The sequence below is a fragment of the Choloepus didactylus genome, chromosome 24, assembly GCF_015220235.1.
Source record: "Choloepus didactylus isolate mChoDid1 chromosome 24, mChoDid1.pri, whole genome shotgun sequence".
Taxonomy (NCBI): Eukaryota; Metazoa; Chordata; class Mammalia; order Pilosa; family Megalonychidae; genus Choloepus; species Choloepus didactylus.
The window spans coordinates 18,237,991-18,258,447 of record NC_051330.1 but is presented as its reverse complement, the minus strand read 5'-3'; the positions used below and the strand labels follow the sequence as shown (position 1 = coordinate 18,258,447).

General features: G+C 37.9%; 1 protein-coding gene across 3 annotated transcripts in view; it reads right to left on the bottom strand.

Moving 5' to 3' along the window:
• LOC119520130 (zinc finger protein 596-like) overlaps positions 1–19,749 on the bottom strand; it is a 49,025-nt gene extending 29,276 nt beyond the window's left edge. For 2 of the 3 annotated variants that reach the window (XM_037817881.1, XM_037817880.1), the window contains exons 1-2: positions 19,378–19,515; positions 12,798–12,894 (exon numbers count right to left, since the gene is read on the bottom strand). Coding sequence is in view for 1 of the 3 variants with exons in the window: in XM_037817879.1 (XP_037673807.1) it covers positions 19,378–19,636 (259 nt within the window). In the remaining 2 variants the exon portion in view is untranslated. Of the gene's footprint in view, positions 1–12,797; positions 12,895–19,377 lie in introns of all 3 variants that reach the window. The other variant, XM_037817879.1, reaches the window with a different exon arrangement.
• Between the last annotated feature and the right edge of the window lie 708 nt (positions 19,750–20,457).

Genomic DNA, 20,457 nt, shown 5'->3' with positions numbered 1-20,457 from the left:
TAAGACTAAGTAGTGACTACTCAGCAGCCACCATGGAGGCGAGAAGGCAATGGCACGATATATTTAAAATTCTGAGAGAGAGGAATTTCCAGCCAAGAATACTTTATCCAGCAAAGCTCTCCTTCAAATTTGAGGGAGAGCTTAAATTTTTCACAGACAAAGAAATGCTGAGAGAATTTGCTAACAAGAGACCTGCCCTACTGGAGATACTAAAGGGAGCCCTACAGACAGAGAAACAAAGACAGGACAGAGAGACTTGGAGAAAGGTTCAGTACTAAAGAGATTCGGTATGGGTACAATAAAGGATATTAATAGAGAGAGGGAAAAATATGGCAAACATAATCCAAAGGATAAGATGGCCGATTCAAGAAATGCCTTCACGGTTTTAACGTTGAATGTAAATGGATTAAACTCCCCAATTAAAAGATATAGATTCGCAGAATGGATCAAAAAAAATGAACCATCAATATGTTGCATACAAGAGACTCATCTTAGACACAGGGACACAAAGAAATTGAAAGTGAAAGGATGGAAAAAAATATTTCATGCAAGCTACAGCCAAAAGAAAGCAGGTGTAGCAATATTAATCTCAGATAAAATAGACTTCAAATGCAGGGATGTTTTGAGAGACAAAGAAGGCCACTACATACTAATAAAAGGGGCAATTCAGCAAGAAGAAATAACAATCGTAAATGTCTATGCACCCAATCAAGGTGCCACAAAATACATGAGAGAAACATTGGCAAAACTAAAGGAAGCAATTGATGTTTCCACAATAATTGTCGGAGACTTCAACACATCACTCTCTCCTATAGATAGATCAACCAGACAGAAGACCAATAAGGAAATTGAAAACCTAAACAATCTGATAAATGAATTAGATTTAACAGACATCTACAGGACATTACATCCCAAATCACCAGGATACACATACTTTTCTAGTGCTCACGGAACTTTCTCCAGAATAGATCATATGCTGGGACATAAAACAAGCCTCAATAAATTTAAAAAGATTGAAATTATTCAAAGCACATTCTCTGACCACAATGGAATACAATTAGAAGTCAATAACCATCAGAGACTTAGAAAATTCACAAATACCTGGAGGTTAAACAACACACTCCTAAACAATCAGTGGGTTAAAGAAGAAATAGCAAGAGAAATTGCTAAATATATAGAGACGAATGAAAATGAGAACACAACATACCAAAACCTATGGGATGCAGCAAAAGCAGTGCTAAGGGGGAAATTTATAGCACTAAACGCATATATTAAAAAGGAAGAAAGAGCCAAAATCAAAGAACTAATGGATCAACTGAAGAAGCTAGAAAATGAACAGCAAACCAATCCTAAACCAAGTAGAAGAAAAGAAATAACAAGGATTAAAGCAGAAATAAATGACATAGAGAACAAAAAAACAATAGAAAGGATAAATATCACCAAAAGTTGGTTCTTTGAGAAGATCAACAAGATTGACAAGCCCCTAGCTAGACTGACAAAATCAAAAAGAGAGAAGACCCATATAAACAAAATAATGAATGAAAAAGGTGACATAACTGCAGATCCTGAAGAAATTAAAAAAATTATAAGAGGATATTATGAACAACTGTATGGCAACAAACTGGATAATGTAGAAGAAATGGACAATTTCCTGGAAACATATGAACAACCTAGACTGACCAGAGAAGAAATAGAAGACCTCAACCAACCCATCACAAGCAAAGAGATCCAATCAGTCATCAAAAATCTTCCCACAAATAAATGCCCAGGGCCAGATGGCTTCACAGGGGAATTCTACCAAACTTTCCAGAAAGAACTGACACCAATCTTACTCAAACTCTTTCAAAACATTGAAAAAAATGGAACACTACCTAACTCATTTTATGAAGCTAACATCAATCTAATACCAAAACCAGGCAAAGATGCTACAAAAAAGGAAAACTACCGGCCAATCTCCCTAATGAATATAGATGCAAAAATCCTCAACAAAATACTTGCAAATCGAATCCAAAGACACATTAAAAAAATCATACACCATGACCAAGTGGGGTTCATTCCAGGCATGCAAGGATGGTTCAACATCAGAAAAACAATCAATGTATTACAACACATTAAAAACTCGAAAGGGAAAAATCAATTGATCATCTCAATAGATGCTGAAAAAGCATTTGACAAAATCCAACATCCCTTTTTGATAAAAACACTTCAAAAGGTAGGAATTGAAGGAAACTTCCTCAACATGATAAAGAGCATATATGAAAAAACCCACAGCCAGCATAGTACTCAATGGTGAGAGACTGAAAGCCTTCCCTCTAAGATCAGGAACAAGACAAGGATGCCCGCTGTCACCACTGTTATTCAACATTGTGCTGGAAGTGCTAGCCAGGGCAATCCGGCAAGACAAAGAAATAAAAGGCATCCAAATTGGAAAAGAAGAAGTAAAACTGTCATTGTTTGCAGATGATATGATCTTATATCTAGAAAACCCTGAGAAATCAACGATACACCTACTAGAGCTAATAAACAAATTTAGCAAAGTAGCGGGATACAAGATTAATGCACATAAGTCAGTAATGTTTCTATATGCTAGAAATGAACAAACTGAAGAGACACTCAAGAAAAAGATACCATTTTCAATAGCAACTAAAAAAATCAAGTACCTAGGAATCAACTTAACCAAAGATGTAAAAGACCTATACAAAGAAAACTACATTACTCTACTAAAAGAAATAGAAGGGGACCTTAAAAGATGGAAAAATATTCCATGTTCATGGATAGGAAGGCTAAATGTCATTAAGATGTCAATTCTACCCAAACTCATCTACAGATTCAATGCAATCCCAATCAAAATTCCAACAACCTACTTTGCAGACTTGGAAAAGCTAGTTATCAAATTTATCTGGAAAGGGAAGATGCCTCGAATTGCTAAAGACACTCTAAAAAAGAAAAACGAAGTGGGAGGACTTACACTCCCTGACTTTGAAGCTTATTATAAAGCCACAGTTGCGAAGACAGCATGGTACTGGCACAAAGATAGACATATAGATCAATGGAATCGAATTGAGAATTCAGAGATAGACCCTCAGATCTATGGCCGACTGATCTTTGATAAGGCCCCCAAAGTCACCGAACTGAGCCATAATGGTCTTTTCAACAAATGGGGCTGGGAGAGTTGGATATCCATATCCAAAAGAATGAAAGAGGACCCCTACCTCACCCCCTACACAAAAATTAACTCAAAATGGACCAAAGATCTCAATATAAAAGAAAGTACCATAAAACTCCTAGAAGATAATGTAGGAAAACATCTTCAAGACCTTGTATTAGGAGGCCACTTCCTAGACTTTACACCCAAAGCACAAGCAACAAAAGAGAAAATAGATAAATGGGAACTCCTCAAGCTTAGAAGTTTCTGCACCTCAAAGGAATTTCTCAAAAAGGTAAAGAGGCAGCCAACTCAATGGGAAAAAATTTTTGGAAACCATGTATCTGACAAAAGACTGATATCTTGCATATACAAAGAAATCCTACAACTCAATGACAATAGTACAGACAGCCCAATTATAAAATGGGCAAAAGATATGAAAAGACAGTTCTCTGAAGAGGAAATACAAATGACCAAGAAACACATGAAAAAATGTTCAGCTTCACTAGCTATTAGAGAGATGCAAATTAAGACCACAATGAGATACCATCTAACACCGGTTAGAATGGCTGCCATTAAACAAACAGGAAACTACAAATGCTGGAGGGGATGTGGAGAAATTGGAACTCTTATTCATTGTTGGTGGGACTGTATAATGGTTCAGCCACTCTGGAAGTCAGTCTGGCACTTCCTTAGAAAACTAGATATAGAGCTACCATTCGATCCAGCGATTGCACTCCTCGGTATATACCCGGAAGATCGGAAAGCAGTGACACGAACAGATATCTGCACGCCAATGTTCATAGCAGCATTATTCACAATTGCCAAGAGATGGAAACAACCCAAATGTCCTTCAACAGATGAGTGGATAAATAAAATGTGGTATATACACACATGGAATACTACGCGGCAGTAAGAAGGAACGATCTGGTGAAACATATGACAACATGGATGAACCTTGAAGACATAATGCTGAGCGAAATAAGCCAGGCACAAAAAGAGAAATATTATATGCTACCACTAATGTGAACTTTGAAAAATGTAAAACAAATGGTTTATAATGTAGAATGTAGGGGAACTAGCAGTAGAGAGCAATTAAGGAAGGGGGAACAATAATCCAGGAAGAACAGATAAGCTATTTAACGTTCTGGGGATGCCCAGAAATGACTATGGTCTGTTAATTTCTGATGGTTGTAGTAGGAACAAGTTCACTGAAATGTTGCTATATTATGTAACTTTCTTGGGGTAAAGTAGGAACATGTTGGAAGTTAAGCAGTTATCTTAGGTTAGTTGTCTTTTTCTTACTCCCTTGCTATGGTCTCTTTGAAATGCTCTTTTATTGTATGTTTGTTTTCTTTTTAACTTTTTTTTTCATACAGGTGATTTGAAAAAAGAAGGGAAAGTTAAAAAAAAAAAAAAAAAAAAAAAAAATGAAAAAAGACAAACAAGGGGAAAAAAAAAAAAAAAAAAAAGATGTAGTGCCCCCTTGAGGAGCCTGTGGAGAATGCAGGGGTATTCGCCTACCCCACCTCCATGGTTGCTAACATGACCACAGACATAGGGGACTGGTGGTTTGATGGGTTGAGCCCTCTACCATAAGTTTTACCCTTGGGAAGACGGTTGCTACAAAGGAGAGGCTAGGCCTCCCTGTATTTGTGCCTAAGAGTCTCCTCCTGAATGCCTCTTTGTTGCTCAGATGTGGCCCTCTCTCTCTGGCTAAGCCAACTTGAAAGGTGAAATCACTGCCCTCCCCCCTACGTGGGATCAGACACCCAGGGAAGTGAATCTCCCTGGCAACGTGGAATATGACTCCCAGGGAGGAATGTAGACCTGGCACCGTGGGACGGAGAACATCTTCTTGACCAAAAGGGGGATGTGAAAGGAAATGAAATAAGCTTCAGTGGCAGAGAGATTCCAAAAGGAGCCGAGAGGTCACTCTGGTGGGCACTCTTATGCACACTTTAGACAACCCTTTTTAGGTTCTAAAGAATTGGGGTAGCTGGTGGTGGATACCTGAAACTATCAAACTACAACCCAGAACCCATGAATCTCGAAGACAGTTGTATAAAAATGTAGCTTATGAGGGGTGACAATGGGATTGGGAAAGCCATAAGGACCAAACACCACTTTGTCTAGTTTATGGATGGATGTGTAGAAAAGTAGGGGAAGGAAACAAACAGACAAAGGTACCCAGTGTTCTTTTTTACTTCAATTGCTCTTTTTCACTCTAATTATTATTCTTGTTATTTTTGTGTGTGTGCTAATGAAGGTGTCAGGGATTGATTTAGGTGATGAATGTACAACTATGTAATGGTACTGTAAACAATCGAAAGTACAATTTGTTTTGTATGACTGCGTGGTATGTGAATATATCTCAATAAAATGATGATTTAAAAAAAAAAAAAAAAAATAATGCCTGTTAATGGCTTATCTGTGGAGAAAAGGATATATAATAAAATTCATAGAAAAAATAAAAAAAATAAAAAAAAAAAAAAAAAAAGAAAATAGGAAGGATTTTTATTGTCAAAACAAATAAGAGACACAGCATAACAGATGACAAATAAGTAGGCCTTAACTTACTTAGCATGGAGTCCCTCGTGCTAAGACCATGCCAGCAAACCAAAGCTTAACTAAGTTCCTGTCTCATGTAAGTGCTCCTTCTCCCAGAAGCTGGAATCTGACAACAACCAATCATAACAGGCCAGCTCCTTTTTTCTTCTGTTGCTTAGTTCTTCTACATCAAGGTTAAGCAAAATAAGGAAAACTATCCTGTACCGATCAGTAAGGTTACTTTATTTAAGACTACCTTGTTCTGCCTATACAAGCCTTGTTCTTGCGATCACTGTTCAGAGCTGCCCTCCATTTTATGGATTGGATATTGCCTAATTCATTAATAAAGGTGTGAGATCCAAAAAACTAATTTCCTCTGGTTGTTTTCTTTTTCTTTTTTTTTTTTTTTTGACAGTTTGGTGATGACAACAGGATCTGAAGGCAACTGTTAAGGACTCTGGAGACAAGACAGAAGAAGGCAACGTGAACCCTTTGAGTTCTCTGTTCACCCCACCCTCTCCAAGGTTCGTGGGTGAGTTACTCTCAGATTTGAGTTTCACTCTTTGTATCTGAGCTCTCTGATCTCACTACCTCTCAGCCCAAAGGTTAGTGGGTCAATCATATTGATGAGAAAGATCAAATTCTGAGCCTCATTCCCTAACCTTTTGGTACAGTCCACAGTTTCACTGTTGCTACTGCTCATTTCTTTGCCAGTGAACAGGTAAGAAACAAAATAATAAAGACGGGGCCCGAAACTCTTAAAATTTTGATTCTCTACCTTATGGCACTGTGTCATTTATGTGTTCAAAAATTGGGGATGTTAAAAAACAAAATGGAAACTCTCACCAAAGACAACCTAGAATTTCAGTATCTTTTATGAGAAACATTCCAAATAGTTAAAATTGCTCATCTCAAAAATGCACTCCAGAAAAGGAGCCCTCAAACCAAACAGAACGCCTGTTTTGCTTTAACTGGTGCTCAGTGTATAAGACGAAATTGCAATATCTTAATATGTTTTATTAAAGTATCCTTTGCAAATGACAAGAAATTAAAAACTCATAGAGATTATGTTTTCATGTCTAACAGCAAAAATTTTTAAATTGAAGCTCTATTTTCCTAGCAAATGGCATAGCCAAATATTAACTTATAAAACTCCTTAGATGAGTTTTATTCAAAAATGTTTAAACTGAAGCTACCTAATGGCATAGCCAAATTAACTTATAAATTAACTTATAAAACTCCTTAGACAAGTTTTATTCAAACTGAATTAAAGATAAATAAGCACTTATATAAGCATTTATATATAAAAATTTATATATGCACTTACATAAAAATTAATATTCCTAAAGTTCTAGAAATTAAGAAAACCAAACTTTAAATATTTCCAATGAAAAAATATTCATAGAAATATTTTGAAGAAACATCATTTTATTTGACATGGTTAAGGTTATCTAAGATTTGATACTTATGTAAGATTTTGAAGTCTTCTTATCAGACAGTATCTACACGCAAAAACAGAATTTGGTTTTCTGTTAAAATGACAGTTTTCTTGGATTACTGGCCTGCTCTTAATAAGAGGTTATAAAAGTTTTTTCTTAACCATCCTAGTAACCTGCTTTGAAGGCAAACATTCTGTATCTTATCAGGATTACCTCCTGTGCTCAATACAGACCTCATCATTCTTTGTTTTAAAGAACAAGTCTTCACATTTAGAAATAATTGTGAATTTTACAGTTATGCTCCCTCCTTCATTTCAAAATCTTTTATTGTCACTTTAACTAGAGAACTAAATATTTTTTTCACAATGACCCATGATCCTATTTAACAATTAAAGCCCTTTTTGACATACTGCCTTCCCTAAGTTAACCCTAAATGATACATTGTTGAACTCAAACTGCCTTTGGGATTTTCCAGAAGGCTCCTGGAAAATCACAAAGGATTTTTCTTTCACTTGGTAAACAGAGAGGTGATAAAACTAGATAGGTTTATTTGATATGTTATCAGTTGCATGGGAAGTGTTATCAAATTAAAACTGATTTTCTAACCTTCCTGTTGGTTAAATTTATAGGATACCATGTTATTAATATAAACATTTCAGAAGTTATATAAAGTTCTCAGACATTTATCAATATCCTCACTATCCATGAGATGTTCAAGTACTGATGTGCCTGATACTGGACAATAATATTATTGTTCATACATTCAGTTATTCTTAAACTAATGTTTAATGAACTCTCATCAGATTACTCTCTTTTGTAAAAGAGCAATAAGTAAACCATGGCCATTTTAAGTGTTCTGTCATCTGCACATGGTTTTTATTATGATGCTTCCCTGAAAACACTTGCAATCAGCTACAGGACAGTGTGCTTCATCTTCAAGAGAAAGGATTATCTCAGAGACCTATGAAAAGGACTATGCTAAGTTCTCTAAGGCACCGGCTTCTAATGACATTGCTTAAATACCTTTGAATGCATACCACTAGACTGAGCAAGATTTCCAGAATTCTAGTGAAGAAGCTGATGGGTACATGAGAATGCTAACACAAGGTCAAGTGAAACAAGGATTATTTACCTAGGACTAAATGAACTGATAAAGAATTACAGTTTTGTCTGGATTAAGGGAAATGTTTTCCTGTTCTACTTTCTAGACACAAGGAATCCCTTACTGTTTTCCCTTAAACTACGTATAATTCATGAAACATTCATCTTTATCTCCCTGTCTGACCTCTCCAGAATTTGTTAACTCATATGGAATATTGTTATTTCTTTGTCAATATAATTACTCACATAGGCTTAATCAGAATCTGTCCTCCTTGATAACAAGAAATAATAGGAAGCACTGGTTATTTAACCAAGTCTTAGGAATAGTAACTTAAGAACACAGAGGAAATTAAATACCTGACTCCTGTAGCCTGCAACTTGTTGCACTTACCTGTGCTTACCCAAATTGTGTAAAAGCCATAGCAGAAGCTGCCAAATTAGTTAAAGCCTCAGCAAACTTAACTCTGAGCAGACCCAACATTTCTCATCCAGAAATCGGACTTCTTTTGAGATCCTTCTACTTTCACCTCCTAACCTACCTAACGTGCTGCTATGTTCTTAAATTAACCCTGCTACTCTACTACCTTTATCTGATGAGGCGGAACCCCATGACTGTAAATTGGTAACTTCACAATTAATGACTCCATACATGCTCCATTAACCATACCAGATGTCACTATTTGTTAATGCTTCTTATGATAAAAACTCTGATGGCAAATTCCAAGCAGGCTATTCAGTTACTACTACAGACTGACTGGATGAGTTAGCATTCCCCAACTTTTTTCTGCCCAACAGGATTACCTCTATCCTCTTACTCTAGCCTCCTTTCTAACTGAAGGAAAATCTGTTAATATGTATACAGATATGTTTTTAGTGCAATCCATGATATCAGCATGCAATGAAAACAAAAATGATTCCTAACTTTTTCTGGTACTCCAATTAAAAATGGGCAGGTGGATAATGTCCTTTCTGCCACTTTATTCCCATCTACGGTTCCCATCAAGAAAGAAGCACATACAAAAAGAACTGAGAATATAAAAAAAAACATATGAAGGAGTGACGTCATCAACATGGCAACGTAAACAGCTACTGAAAACTCCTCTCCAGAGAGTCAATTAAAAAAAGGACAATTCTGAATTGTTTGAAACTCTGGAGGAGGACACAGACTGTAGAAGGGCCCTGCAGATGCCAAATAGAAGAAAAGAGAAGAAATATCATGTAGGAATCTTCCATCTCAGACAAGCCAGTCCTCTCCCCCCACCCTTCACTCAGTCTCCATGTGGGAAAGGAACAGAATCAGCAGATGGGAACCCTCCCACCAAAGACACCAATTTTAAAATCTCTCACAGCAGTAAGACATACCCCCACTGTCTGAAGACCCAAGGGACAAAGGAGGACATTTCAAGGCCCAGGTCAGTGAGGGACAAAGGGACTGGGGAAACATAGACAGAGACTGTGTTTCCAGCCCTGGGTCTGAAAACCTTTCCCCCACCCTTGAGGGAAGCAGCAGATGGCATTCCTTTGCCTTGGGGACAGCTGGAGTAACTGAGCCAGTTGAAGGAGTACTCTGCCACAGGTGTAGCCCCACATCGAGCCAGATTGTGGCTGGTAAAGTGAGGACATAGGAATCCCATAGTTTCAACTCACCTGTATGCACCCTATGCTCAGAGGCAAAGCCGCCTCTGAGGACAATTAAGTTACAGAACAGCACCATTTGCCAGAAAGTCTGGAAAGTGCAAGGGAAACATAGCACCACTGGAAGCCAGCAGATCTATTTTACCACACACAGTGAACTTGCTGGCATGTCCAGTGCCTACCTCCCATCCCTGTGGCAGACCACAATGGGTGCCTGATTTTGGGTGAAGAATGGGGAGCAGAGCCACTCTGAGAACTGGCCAGTGAGAGAAACAATGAAATAAAGAGATCAAAAAAAAAACAAAACCAACAAGAAAACCCAAGGGAAAAGATAGAAAACAACCTCCAGAATAAACTAATCAAGAAAATTAGATGCCTAGACAGCAAAAAAAATCATGAGCCACATCAGGAAATACGAACATATGGCCCAGTCAAAGAAACAAAATAACACCTCAACTGATTCAAGAGGTGAAACAACTAATTAAAGACGTTTAAACACATCTTCTAAATCAAATCAACAAGTTGAAAGAAAATGTGACAAAAGAGATGAAGGATATAAAGATGACACTGAATGATCATAAGGAACAATTTGTAAGCTTAAAGAAACAAATGGCAGAACTTATGGGAATGAAATGTGCAACCAAAAAGATGAAAAACACAATGGAGACATACAACAGCAGACTTGGAGAGGCAGAAGAAAGGATTTCTGAACTAGAGGACAGATCATCTGAAATGCTACACACAAAAGAACAAGGGAAAAGAATGCAAAAATATGAGCAGGGGCTCAGGGAACTGAAGGACAATGTGAAGCACACAAATTCATGTATTATAGGTATCCCAGAAGGAGAAAAGAAGGGAAAACGGGCAGAAGCAATAATACAGGGAATAATCAATGAAAATTTCCCATTTATTAAAGACATAATAGATAAAATTACAGAAAGACATAAAATTACAGAACCAAGAAGCGCACTGTACCCCAAACAGAATAGTTCTCAATAGACCTACACCAAGACACTTAATAATCAGATTATAAACCATCAAAGATAGAGAGAGAATTGTGAAAGCAGCAAGAGAAAAGCAATCTATCACATACAAAGGAAGCTTGATAAGACTATGTGCAGATTTCACAGTAGAAACCATGGACACAAGAAGGAAGTGGAGTAATATATTCAAGATACTGAAAGAGAAAAACCTCCAACCAAGAATCCTATATCTGGCAAAACTGTCCTTCAAATATAAGGGTGAGTTTAAAATATTCTCTGACAAACAGACAATGACAGAGTTTGTGAACAAGATACCTGCTCTACAGAAAATACTAAAGGGAGCACTACAGACAGATAGGAAAAGACAGGAGTGAGATGTTTGAAACACAATTTTGGGTGATAGTAGCACAGCAATGCAAGTACACTGAACAAAGATGACTGCGCATACGGTTGAAAGAGGAAGGTTAAGGAGCATGTGGGACACCAGAAGAAGAGAGGAAAGACAAAGACTGGGACTGTATAACTCAGTGAAACCTAGAGTGTTCAACCATTGTGATAAGAGGTACAAATATGTTTTTACATGAGGGAGAACAAATGAATGTAAACATTATGAGCTGTTAAAAATAAGGTGGGAATAGGGGAAAAATACAATCAAGGCAACTAGAGACTATAATTAACAGAAACATTGTATTATGCTTCCTTTAATGCAACAAAGGAAACATACCAAAGCTAAATGCATGTAAAAGGGGGACATAAGGGAGGGGTATGAGACTCTTGGCACTGGTGAAGCTGTCTGACTCTTTATTCTACTTTAGTTTAATGTTATCTTTTCTTTTGTTACTTTCCAGCAATAATGTTGTTTTGTTTTGTTTTGTTTATTTCTCTTTATTTTTTCTTTTTCTTTTGTCTCTACCTTCTTTTACCCTTTCTCCTTCTTTGTGGAAGAAATGGAGATGGCCTTATATAGATAGTGCTGATGATGGTGAATACATAAATATGTGACTATACAGGGAACCAACGATTATTTACTTAGGATGGAATGTATGGTGTGTGAACAAAACCATCTTTAAAAAAAATGAGTTGATGAATAAAGCTTGAGGGCACTATATTGAGTGAAATAAGACACATAAGGACAAACATTGCAGGGTCTCAGTGATATGAACTAATTATAATATATAAACTCATAGACATGAAATATAAGTTATCAGGATATAGAACAAGGCTAAAGAATGAGGAGCAGTTGCTTATTATGAGCAGAATGTTCAACTAGGGTGAACGTAAATGTTTGGAAATGGACAGAGGTGATGATAGTACATTGTGAGAATAACTAACAGTGCTGAATCATGTGTGAAGGTGATGGAACGGGTAAGCTCAGAGTCACGTATGTCACCAGAAGGAAAGTTAGAGGTTAAAAGATGGGATGGTATAAAACAGTGAATCTTGTGGTGGACAATGTCTGTGATTAACTGCACAAATATCAGAAATCTCTTTCATGAAGTAGAACAATGTATGACACTGTAACTAGAAGTAAATAATAGAGGGGCATATAAGAAAAAAATATATACCTATTGCAAACTATATACTACAGTTAGCAGTATTTTAACATTCTTTCATCAACAGTAACAAATGTACTATACCAATACTATGAATCAATAATGGAGGGGGGCTGGTTAGGGGTATGGGAGAATATGAGTTTCCTTTTTTTGTCTTTATTTCTTTTCTGAAGTAATGAAAATGTTCTAAAAATTGAAAAAAAAAATTAATTATGGTGATGGATGCACAGCTGTATGATGGTACCATGGGCAATTGATTGCATACTTTGGATCTTTGGATAACTGTATGGTATGTCAACAATCTCAATTAAAAAAAAAAAGTGATTTAAATCATGGGACTTGAGCTTAAAAGCATACTAAGAGATGGGCATTTGGGCATTTTATTACTCACAGTACTCATTATAGTCTCCCTGGTGTGCTCTTTTCTCTCAAGAATATTAAGTGGGGGTACCCAGCTGCCTGTGAACCAGGAAATGCTTGCTTTATGCCTAGAATGAGAAAGAAGAAATGAACAAGGGAAAACTGACATCATGAACACCTATGAGCCCAACACGAAAACAACCTCAATTACTACTGCCTATTACCTCTGACAGAAACTGAGAGTGGTGGTCAACACCAAAAATTTTGATGACAGCTCTCAATCAATGGCTAAGAGCCAGATCAAAATGGAGGAAACTGTTAAATAAATTAAGTATGCCCGAGATGGAGTCCCTCATGCTAAGCCCTATGTCAGCAAACTGAAACTTAACTAAATTCCTATCTCTTGTAAGTGCTTGTTCACCCAGAACATGAAATCTGAGAACCACCTATCATAATCACGAGCTCCCTTTGTCTTCTGTAGCTTTGTTCTTCTAATGCAAGGCTAAGCCAAGGAAAATGTTCCTGTACCAACCACTAAGATTATTTTCTTATTCTTCCTTGTTCTGCCTATGTAAGCCTTGCTCTTGCTCTTCAGATTTCCCCTCCGTTTTATGGATTTGATGCTACCCAATTCATGAATAATGCTGAGATCAAACAGTTAATTTCCTGTGGATATTCTGTTTACGTGTGTTGACAAATTAATTACTTGTTCTTATCATTCTGAACTCCCAGATCTCTCTATGGACAGGTAAGCTCCTTATGTAGACAAATAATATCCAAAACATAAAAGAGTTGGAATTTGAGACAGGATTCAAGACAATGAGTGAACATGTTCGCAGTGAAAAAACTAAAAAGGCAGTTACCCTCTCTCCTTTCATGAGCAAGTTATGTACATTTATAAAGACATGAGGACTATTTTGGGGAAAAATTTTTCATATAGCAAAATCTTAATTTCTTCCATGCCCCAGAAAAAAAGTTTCTGGTCCTGGGCTGTACAAGGAAGGAAATAAAAATACAATAGGCACTAGCTTCACACAAATTTCAAGACAACTCTGGTAACCACCTTCTTTATTTTGAAAAAGTTTAACGTTCATTTATCTATACCAACCAGTACTCTGAATTTTTTGCTTTAGAAGTTTTCAATGAAATTGGAGTTAAATTAATATCATTTTAATGATAGGATATACAAGACTAGTGTTTGCTCTGTGTGACACACAAAAAAACAAGCATCCCTCCAAAAGCACAGGCCCAAAAAGTACCACATGAAGTACTGGATACAGGACTCAGGTATTCATGAGGACTATCACAAAGGCAAGGAGAGTAGTTTCAGCATAGGAAAAGGGGTCCCTCCTAAGTCTAGCTTCTATTTGTACCCAGAACACAAACATATCTTAGGTCCCCATTATTGACAAGGTCAAAGCACTGTTCCAGAACAGTGTCAAGAGGGTCAAGGTTTGTTTAAACCAGTCAGTGAACAGCACTACTCCATGATTTGTTAATGGACATGTTTCTAGTGATAAAGGAATCAAGAAGCCTAGGGTTTGGAAGATCACAAATATTATTTATCTATTATTTGCGCTATTTGTCTATAGCAAATGATGCAAAATTAGTTAATGAGCTAGCCAAACACCACTGTCGAGATTATTTAATCTAACTTTAAAGCAGTACAAAATGGCTTCTTCCACATAATAAGGGCAAATTTTGCACTGTTTCTCAAAAGCCAATAGGGGAGGAGGGGCAAGATGGCGGCAGAGAGAGGAGTGAAATTTAGTTAGTCCCCTGGAACAATAAACAACCAGGAACAAATAGTAAATAATCTGGAACAACTGGGGGATAACTGTGACTGTCCACACGTCGTACACTAACCTGGACTGGGTGGAATGGCTGAGATCACAGCACAAAATCTGTAAGTAAAAACTGTGGAATCATGCCAGGAGCCCCCTCACCGCATGGCAGGCTGAGCTGCAGGACCTCACTGTAGGAGAAAGCAGCATTCCCGAAGCCAGTGAATATTACTCAGCCCAGCTCTAACTGGGATTTTAATTAACAAATGTGGACTGCTGAATACAAGCTACAAACATAGAAAAACCCCTAACAAGCAGACAGCGGCTTTTAGAGACAACTGACCTTAAAGAACCAGAAAGACCAGGTGCTCTTTCTGACCAATGGGCAAAACTGGGGGGCCATGTACTGGCTCAGAAAGTGGACTTTCTTTGTCTTTTTCTCTCAACCTGACTGGCTCAGTGGAGAGAGCCTCAGCCATTTTCAGCCTGCAGCACTCTCACCCAGACAGGGTTGGAGATAACAGAGTCAGAGAGACAAAAGAGCAATTCAAATGCAAAAAATAACTCTCTAGGGGGTGTATCTTCCCTAAGAGAAGGAGTTGGAGCCCAGCTCTAGTGCTGGCCTTCCCTTCAGAACTCAGACCCCAGAGCTTGGGGGAAAACAGCCAAAGCAGAAATGGAAGGGGCCACACCTCCTTACACCAGTCAGGAGCAAAGGACTGACAGGAGCCACCTGCTGGGCAGGTTAGGAAAAGCATGGTGGCCAGAGGCCTCACAGGAAAGTATGTCAATCTTCTAAGATACACTCTCAGGGAAACTTGAAACTGAATATAACACCATTCTGAAATCTGAACCTATTCTGGTCCAGGAAAACCTGATCACAGTAACCAAGGAAACCAGATGCCTGGACAACAGAAATTTTACAAACTACACTAGGAAAAATGAAGATATGGCCCAGTCAAAGGAAAAAACTTACACCTCAATTAAGATACAGTTGAGATATTGCTTCACTTTCATGAAACAATCAATTAAAGATTTTCAAAGAACTATGCTAAACTCAAAAACCAAAGCAACAAGTTCAGGGAAGATATGGTGAAAGAGATGAAGGATATAAAGAAAACACTGGGTGAACATAAGATAGAAACCAAAGTTTAAAAAAACAACTGGCAGAATCTACGGAAATGAAAGGCACAACACAAGAGATGAAAAACACAATGGAGACATACAACAGCAGAACTCAAGAGGCAGAAGAAAACACTCAGGAACTGGAGAAAAAGACACCTGAAATCCCACACACAAAAGAAAAGATAGGGAAAAGAATGGAAAAATATGAGCAACGTCTCAAGGAACTGAATGACAGACAACATGAAGCACATGAATGTACATGTCATGGGTGTTCCAGAACGAGAAGAGGAGAGAAAAGGGGCAGAAGCAATAATAGAGGAAATAATCAATGAAAATTTCCCATCTCTTATGAAAGACATAAAATTACAGATCCAAGAAGTGGAGAGCACCCCAAAGAGAAGAAATCTCAATAGACCTATGACAAGACACTTAAAAATCAGATTATCAAATGTCAAAGACAAACAGAGAACCCTGAAAGCAGCAAGAGAAAAGTGATCCATCACATACAAAGTAACCTTGATAAGACTATGTGCAGATTTCATAGTAGAAACCACGGAGGCAAGATGAAGTGGGGTAATATACTTAAGATACTGAAAGAGAAAAACCTCCAACCAAGAATCCTATATCCAGCAAAACTGTCCTTCAAATATGAGGGAGAGTCTAAAATATTCCCTGACAAACAGACAATGATAGAGTTTGTGAACAAGATACCTGCTCTACAGGAAATACTAAAGGGAGCATTACAGACAGACAGGAAAAGGCAGGAGTGAGAGGTCTGAAACACAATTTTGGGTGATGGTAGCACAATATAAGTACACTGAACAAAGATGACTGTACACATGGTTGAAAGAGGAAGGTTAGGAGCATGTAGGACACCAGAAGGAAAGGGGAAAAATAAAGACTGGGACTTTATAACTCAGTGAAACCTAGAGTATTCAACAACTGTGATAAAATGTACAAATACGTTTTTACATGAGGGAGAACAAATGAATGTCAACCGTGCAAGGTGTTAAAAATGGGTGGTATTGGGGAAAAAATACAATCTATGAAAACAAGAAACTATAGTTAACAGAAACATTGCATTATGCTTCCTTTGATGTAACAAAGGCAATATACCAAAGCTAAATGCGTATAAAAGCGGGACATAAAGGAGGGGTATGGGACTCTTGGCATTGGTGATGTTGTCTGACTCTTTCATTCTACTTCAGTTTAATTCTGTCTTTCCTTTTGTTGCTTTTTAGCTGTCATTCTTTTTCTTTTTTTTTCTTTTGTCTCTCTACCTTCTTTGACTCTTCCTCCTTCTTTGTGGAAGAAAAGGAGAGGTCCTTATATAGATAGTGGTGATGGTAGTGAATGCATAAATACGTAATGATACAGGGAACCAGCAATTGTTTACTCAGGATGGAATGTATGGTAGGTGAACAAAACCATTTAAAAAAAAAAAAAAAAAAAACGGCTGATGAGGAAACCTTGAGGGCACTTTATTGAGTAAAATAAGTCAGACACATAAGGACAAATATTGTATGATCTCACTGATATGAACTAATTATAACATGTAAACGCATAGACATGAAATATAAAGTACCAGGATATAGAAAGAGGCTAAAGAATGGAGAGCAGTTGCTTATTATGAGCAGAATGTTTAAGTAGGTTGGACTTAAGTGTTTGGAAATGGACAGAGATGATGGTAGCACGCTGTTGTGAGAATAAATAACAGTGGTGAATGGTGTGTGAATGTGGTGGAAAGGGGAAACTTAAGAGATTAAAATATGGGAATGTATAGAACAGTGAATCTTGTGGTGGACAGTGCCCATGATTAACTGTACAAATACTAGAAATTTCTTTCATGAACTAGAACAACTGTATGACACTATAACTGGAAGTTAATAATAGAGGGGTATACAGGGAAAAAATATATCTATTGCAAGCTATGTACTACAGTTAGAATAGTATTTTGACATTCTTTCATCGACAGTAAAAAATGTACTATACCAATACTATGGGGGGGTGGTTAAGGGTATGGGAGGATTCGAGTTTTCTTTTTTGTCTTTATTTCTTTTCTGGAATAATGAAGATGTTCTAAAAATAGAAAAAAAAATTATTGTGGTGATGGATGCACAGCTGTATGATGTGCACTCTGGATCACTGGATGATTGTATGATGTGTGAACAATCTCAATTAAATTTTTTTTAAAAAGCCAATTACGTCTCCCACTCTAGCCTCAGTTTAACAGGTTTTTATAAAATATACCTTTAGTCTGTCAGAGTCAAGGTAAAAAGGGAATTGGGAACAAGATATCCTCTATCCAGAGTCCCTGGAATCAAAAAACTTTAGAATCCAGTGGGCATACACACATGCAAGCCTTGGGGTTTGACATTATGAGTCTGTGCTAATAGTTTCTTCCATTCCATTACATGTTCATCTTGTGTGGCTTGAAGACTACTGGATCCTCAGCTAGTCTTGGCCTGGACATGGGTCAGTTCTATTGGAGAGGGCTTCTGAACTCCTGTATAGGCCTGTGTAGCAAAATCCCCTGTACCAGAGGGCTCTTGATCCAAAGATGCTCCATTTTTATGAGTTTCTGTCCTTATCCCCAATTCCAGATTCTAAGGGACTAGAATTTGGTCCAAGTAAAGCTGTGGAAAACTCAGAAGTGTATCAACTTCTGGTTTCTGCTTAAAGCAAGAGTGGAACGTCCAACACATACCCTGGGTCATCAGCTTGAAAACAGAGAACTGTCCCAATTGATATATCAAGATAGTGAGGATGAGGTGAGTCATAGTTTAAATAATATTTTCATTTTAAGTATGACTAAAACCTATGGCCCATATAAATTAGAAAAGGTTACTGGATGATCAGTATCTGGAAATGATCCAGACATTTCTATCCTTATTTATACAGTTATTTTTGTCACCAGTAAGGGAAATCCCCAATCCCAGGCAACCTCATACCTGATCTCAACCAAGGAAATTACTAGGATGTCATCACAGAACCAGGATAGCAGTATCTTTCAAAAAGAAAATTGGCTGAAGTAAATGAAATTCAAGTCCCAAATGTTAAAGGAGAACAGAGTGTCTGAGAATAAACTCTCTCAAAACCTTTTCACTGCAAAACTTGAAGCAGGATAATGTGTCGGAAAGTTGAAGGATGAATGCACAGGTCTGCGTTCTGAGGTGACCTGGCCTTTCTATGCTCTCATTTTCCACTCCGAAGTGAAAAATAAGATGACCTACCTATTAATTAAGCTTATAACTGCTGATCCTCTGAGACTCCTTAAGGATGATTCTGAGTGACAACTTTTATTAATTGTCACAGGTTGTCACGTTGTTTATCCTCTCTTTGCCTGAGATTTTTCATCTATCAACGTGCACAATAATTATGACTGCCTCCTATGCAGTATCTTGTGAGAAATTATGAGTTAGTACATTTCAAGTACATAGAATTCTGTCTGATGTACATAAGGTTTCAAGTAACATTTATTATGACATGATAACACTCCCATGCTTTCGAAATAAAGGATAACTCCCCTTTAGGAAATTTTGGTCAAATTAGAAAAACGTATACAAAGTGATAAGAACCATAAGAAAGAAATGAACTAGCAATCCAATAGACCAACAGAAGTACCTCTGAAATTTTAATGTATTACAACAGCATTTCATTGACAAAAAAAAAAAAAAAAAAAAAACAACTCAAAATTTTTACCTGGTATTCGCGGGGTCGTCGGTAGCCAGTGATCTGCCGCCCCCGGCCCGCTGAAGCCCCTTCCCCCTCCACGACGCAGGGCCCCGTGGGCCCGAGCGGACCGGTGTAGCGGCCTCCGCACCTCAGGGGGTGCCCTCCGGGACCTAAGCCGGGCCGGCGACCCGCTCCCGGGAGCTGCGGTGCAGCCTGTGGTCACAGCGCACTCAGTTACGCGTCCTACGGTCGCGCCGTCGCCATCTTCCTGCAGTCGCGGTCGCATCAGACGCCAGAGCTTTCTGCTCCCTTCGCGATCTCACGCGATCTGCGTGCCGGCTCGAGCGCTGGAAGTACCAAAGTCTCGCGATAATAGGCCTTTTTCTTGCAGGGCTGTGGAGGGAGGAAGGAAAGCGTTACGGGTGTTGTCTGCCCATTTTCACCAATGAGCCTGGGGAAAGAACAGCTGCCCGCCTCCTGGGCTGAAGGAGTCAGTGCAGTCGCAGACGCCCATCTCCCCCAGTTAGCGAGATGAGGAAAGTGACGACACAACCGCAATATTTTATCGGCTTTATGACGCATATTCTTTGCATTTAACATCTCTGAAATGTCGGGAGATGTGTAACGATGAATGGTGTGTTCTTGTTGAATTGGCAGCGTTTTCTCTTTCCTAGTAACTCAGGAAAGAATAGTGCATCTTACAACTGATGGCATCCTGCTCCCTTCTACAGCCCGTATACTAAAATTGGAGTGATGCATACATTAGCATCGCCGCTGCGCAAATTTGAGAGGCAAATTTGTGAACCATACCATATTTTTTATTATACCAAGAGCCATTAATTGTACACTTAGGATGGATTGTATGGTGTATGAATAAAACTGTTAAAAATGATGATAATGGGGTGGATAAAGGGTATCAGATGTTTTGGGTTTTGTTTTTTATTTTTATTTCCTTTTTTGGAGTAATGAAAATGTTCAAAAGTTGATTGTGATGATGAGTGCACAACTATGATGATTCTGTGAGCCATTGTATATTTGATGGGTTATATAGTGTGAATGTATCAATAAAATTGTATTAAAATATACTATTATACACTATTAGAGTGT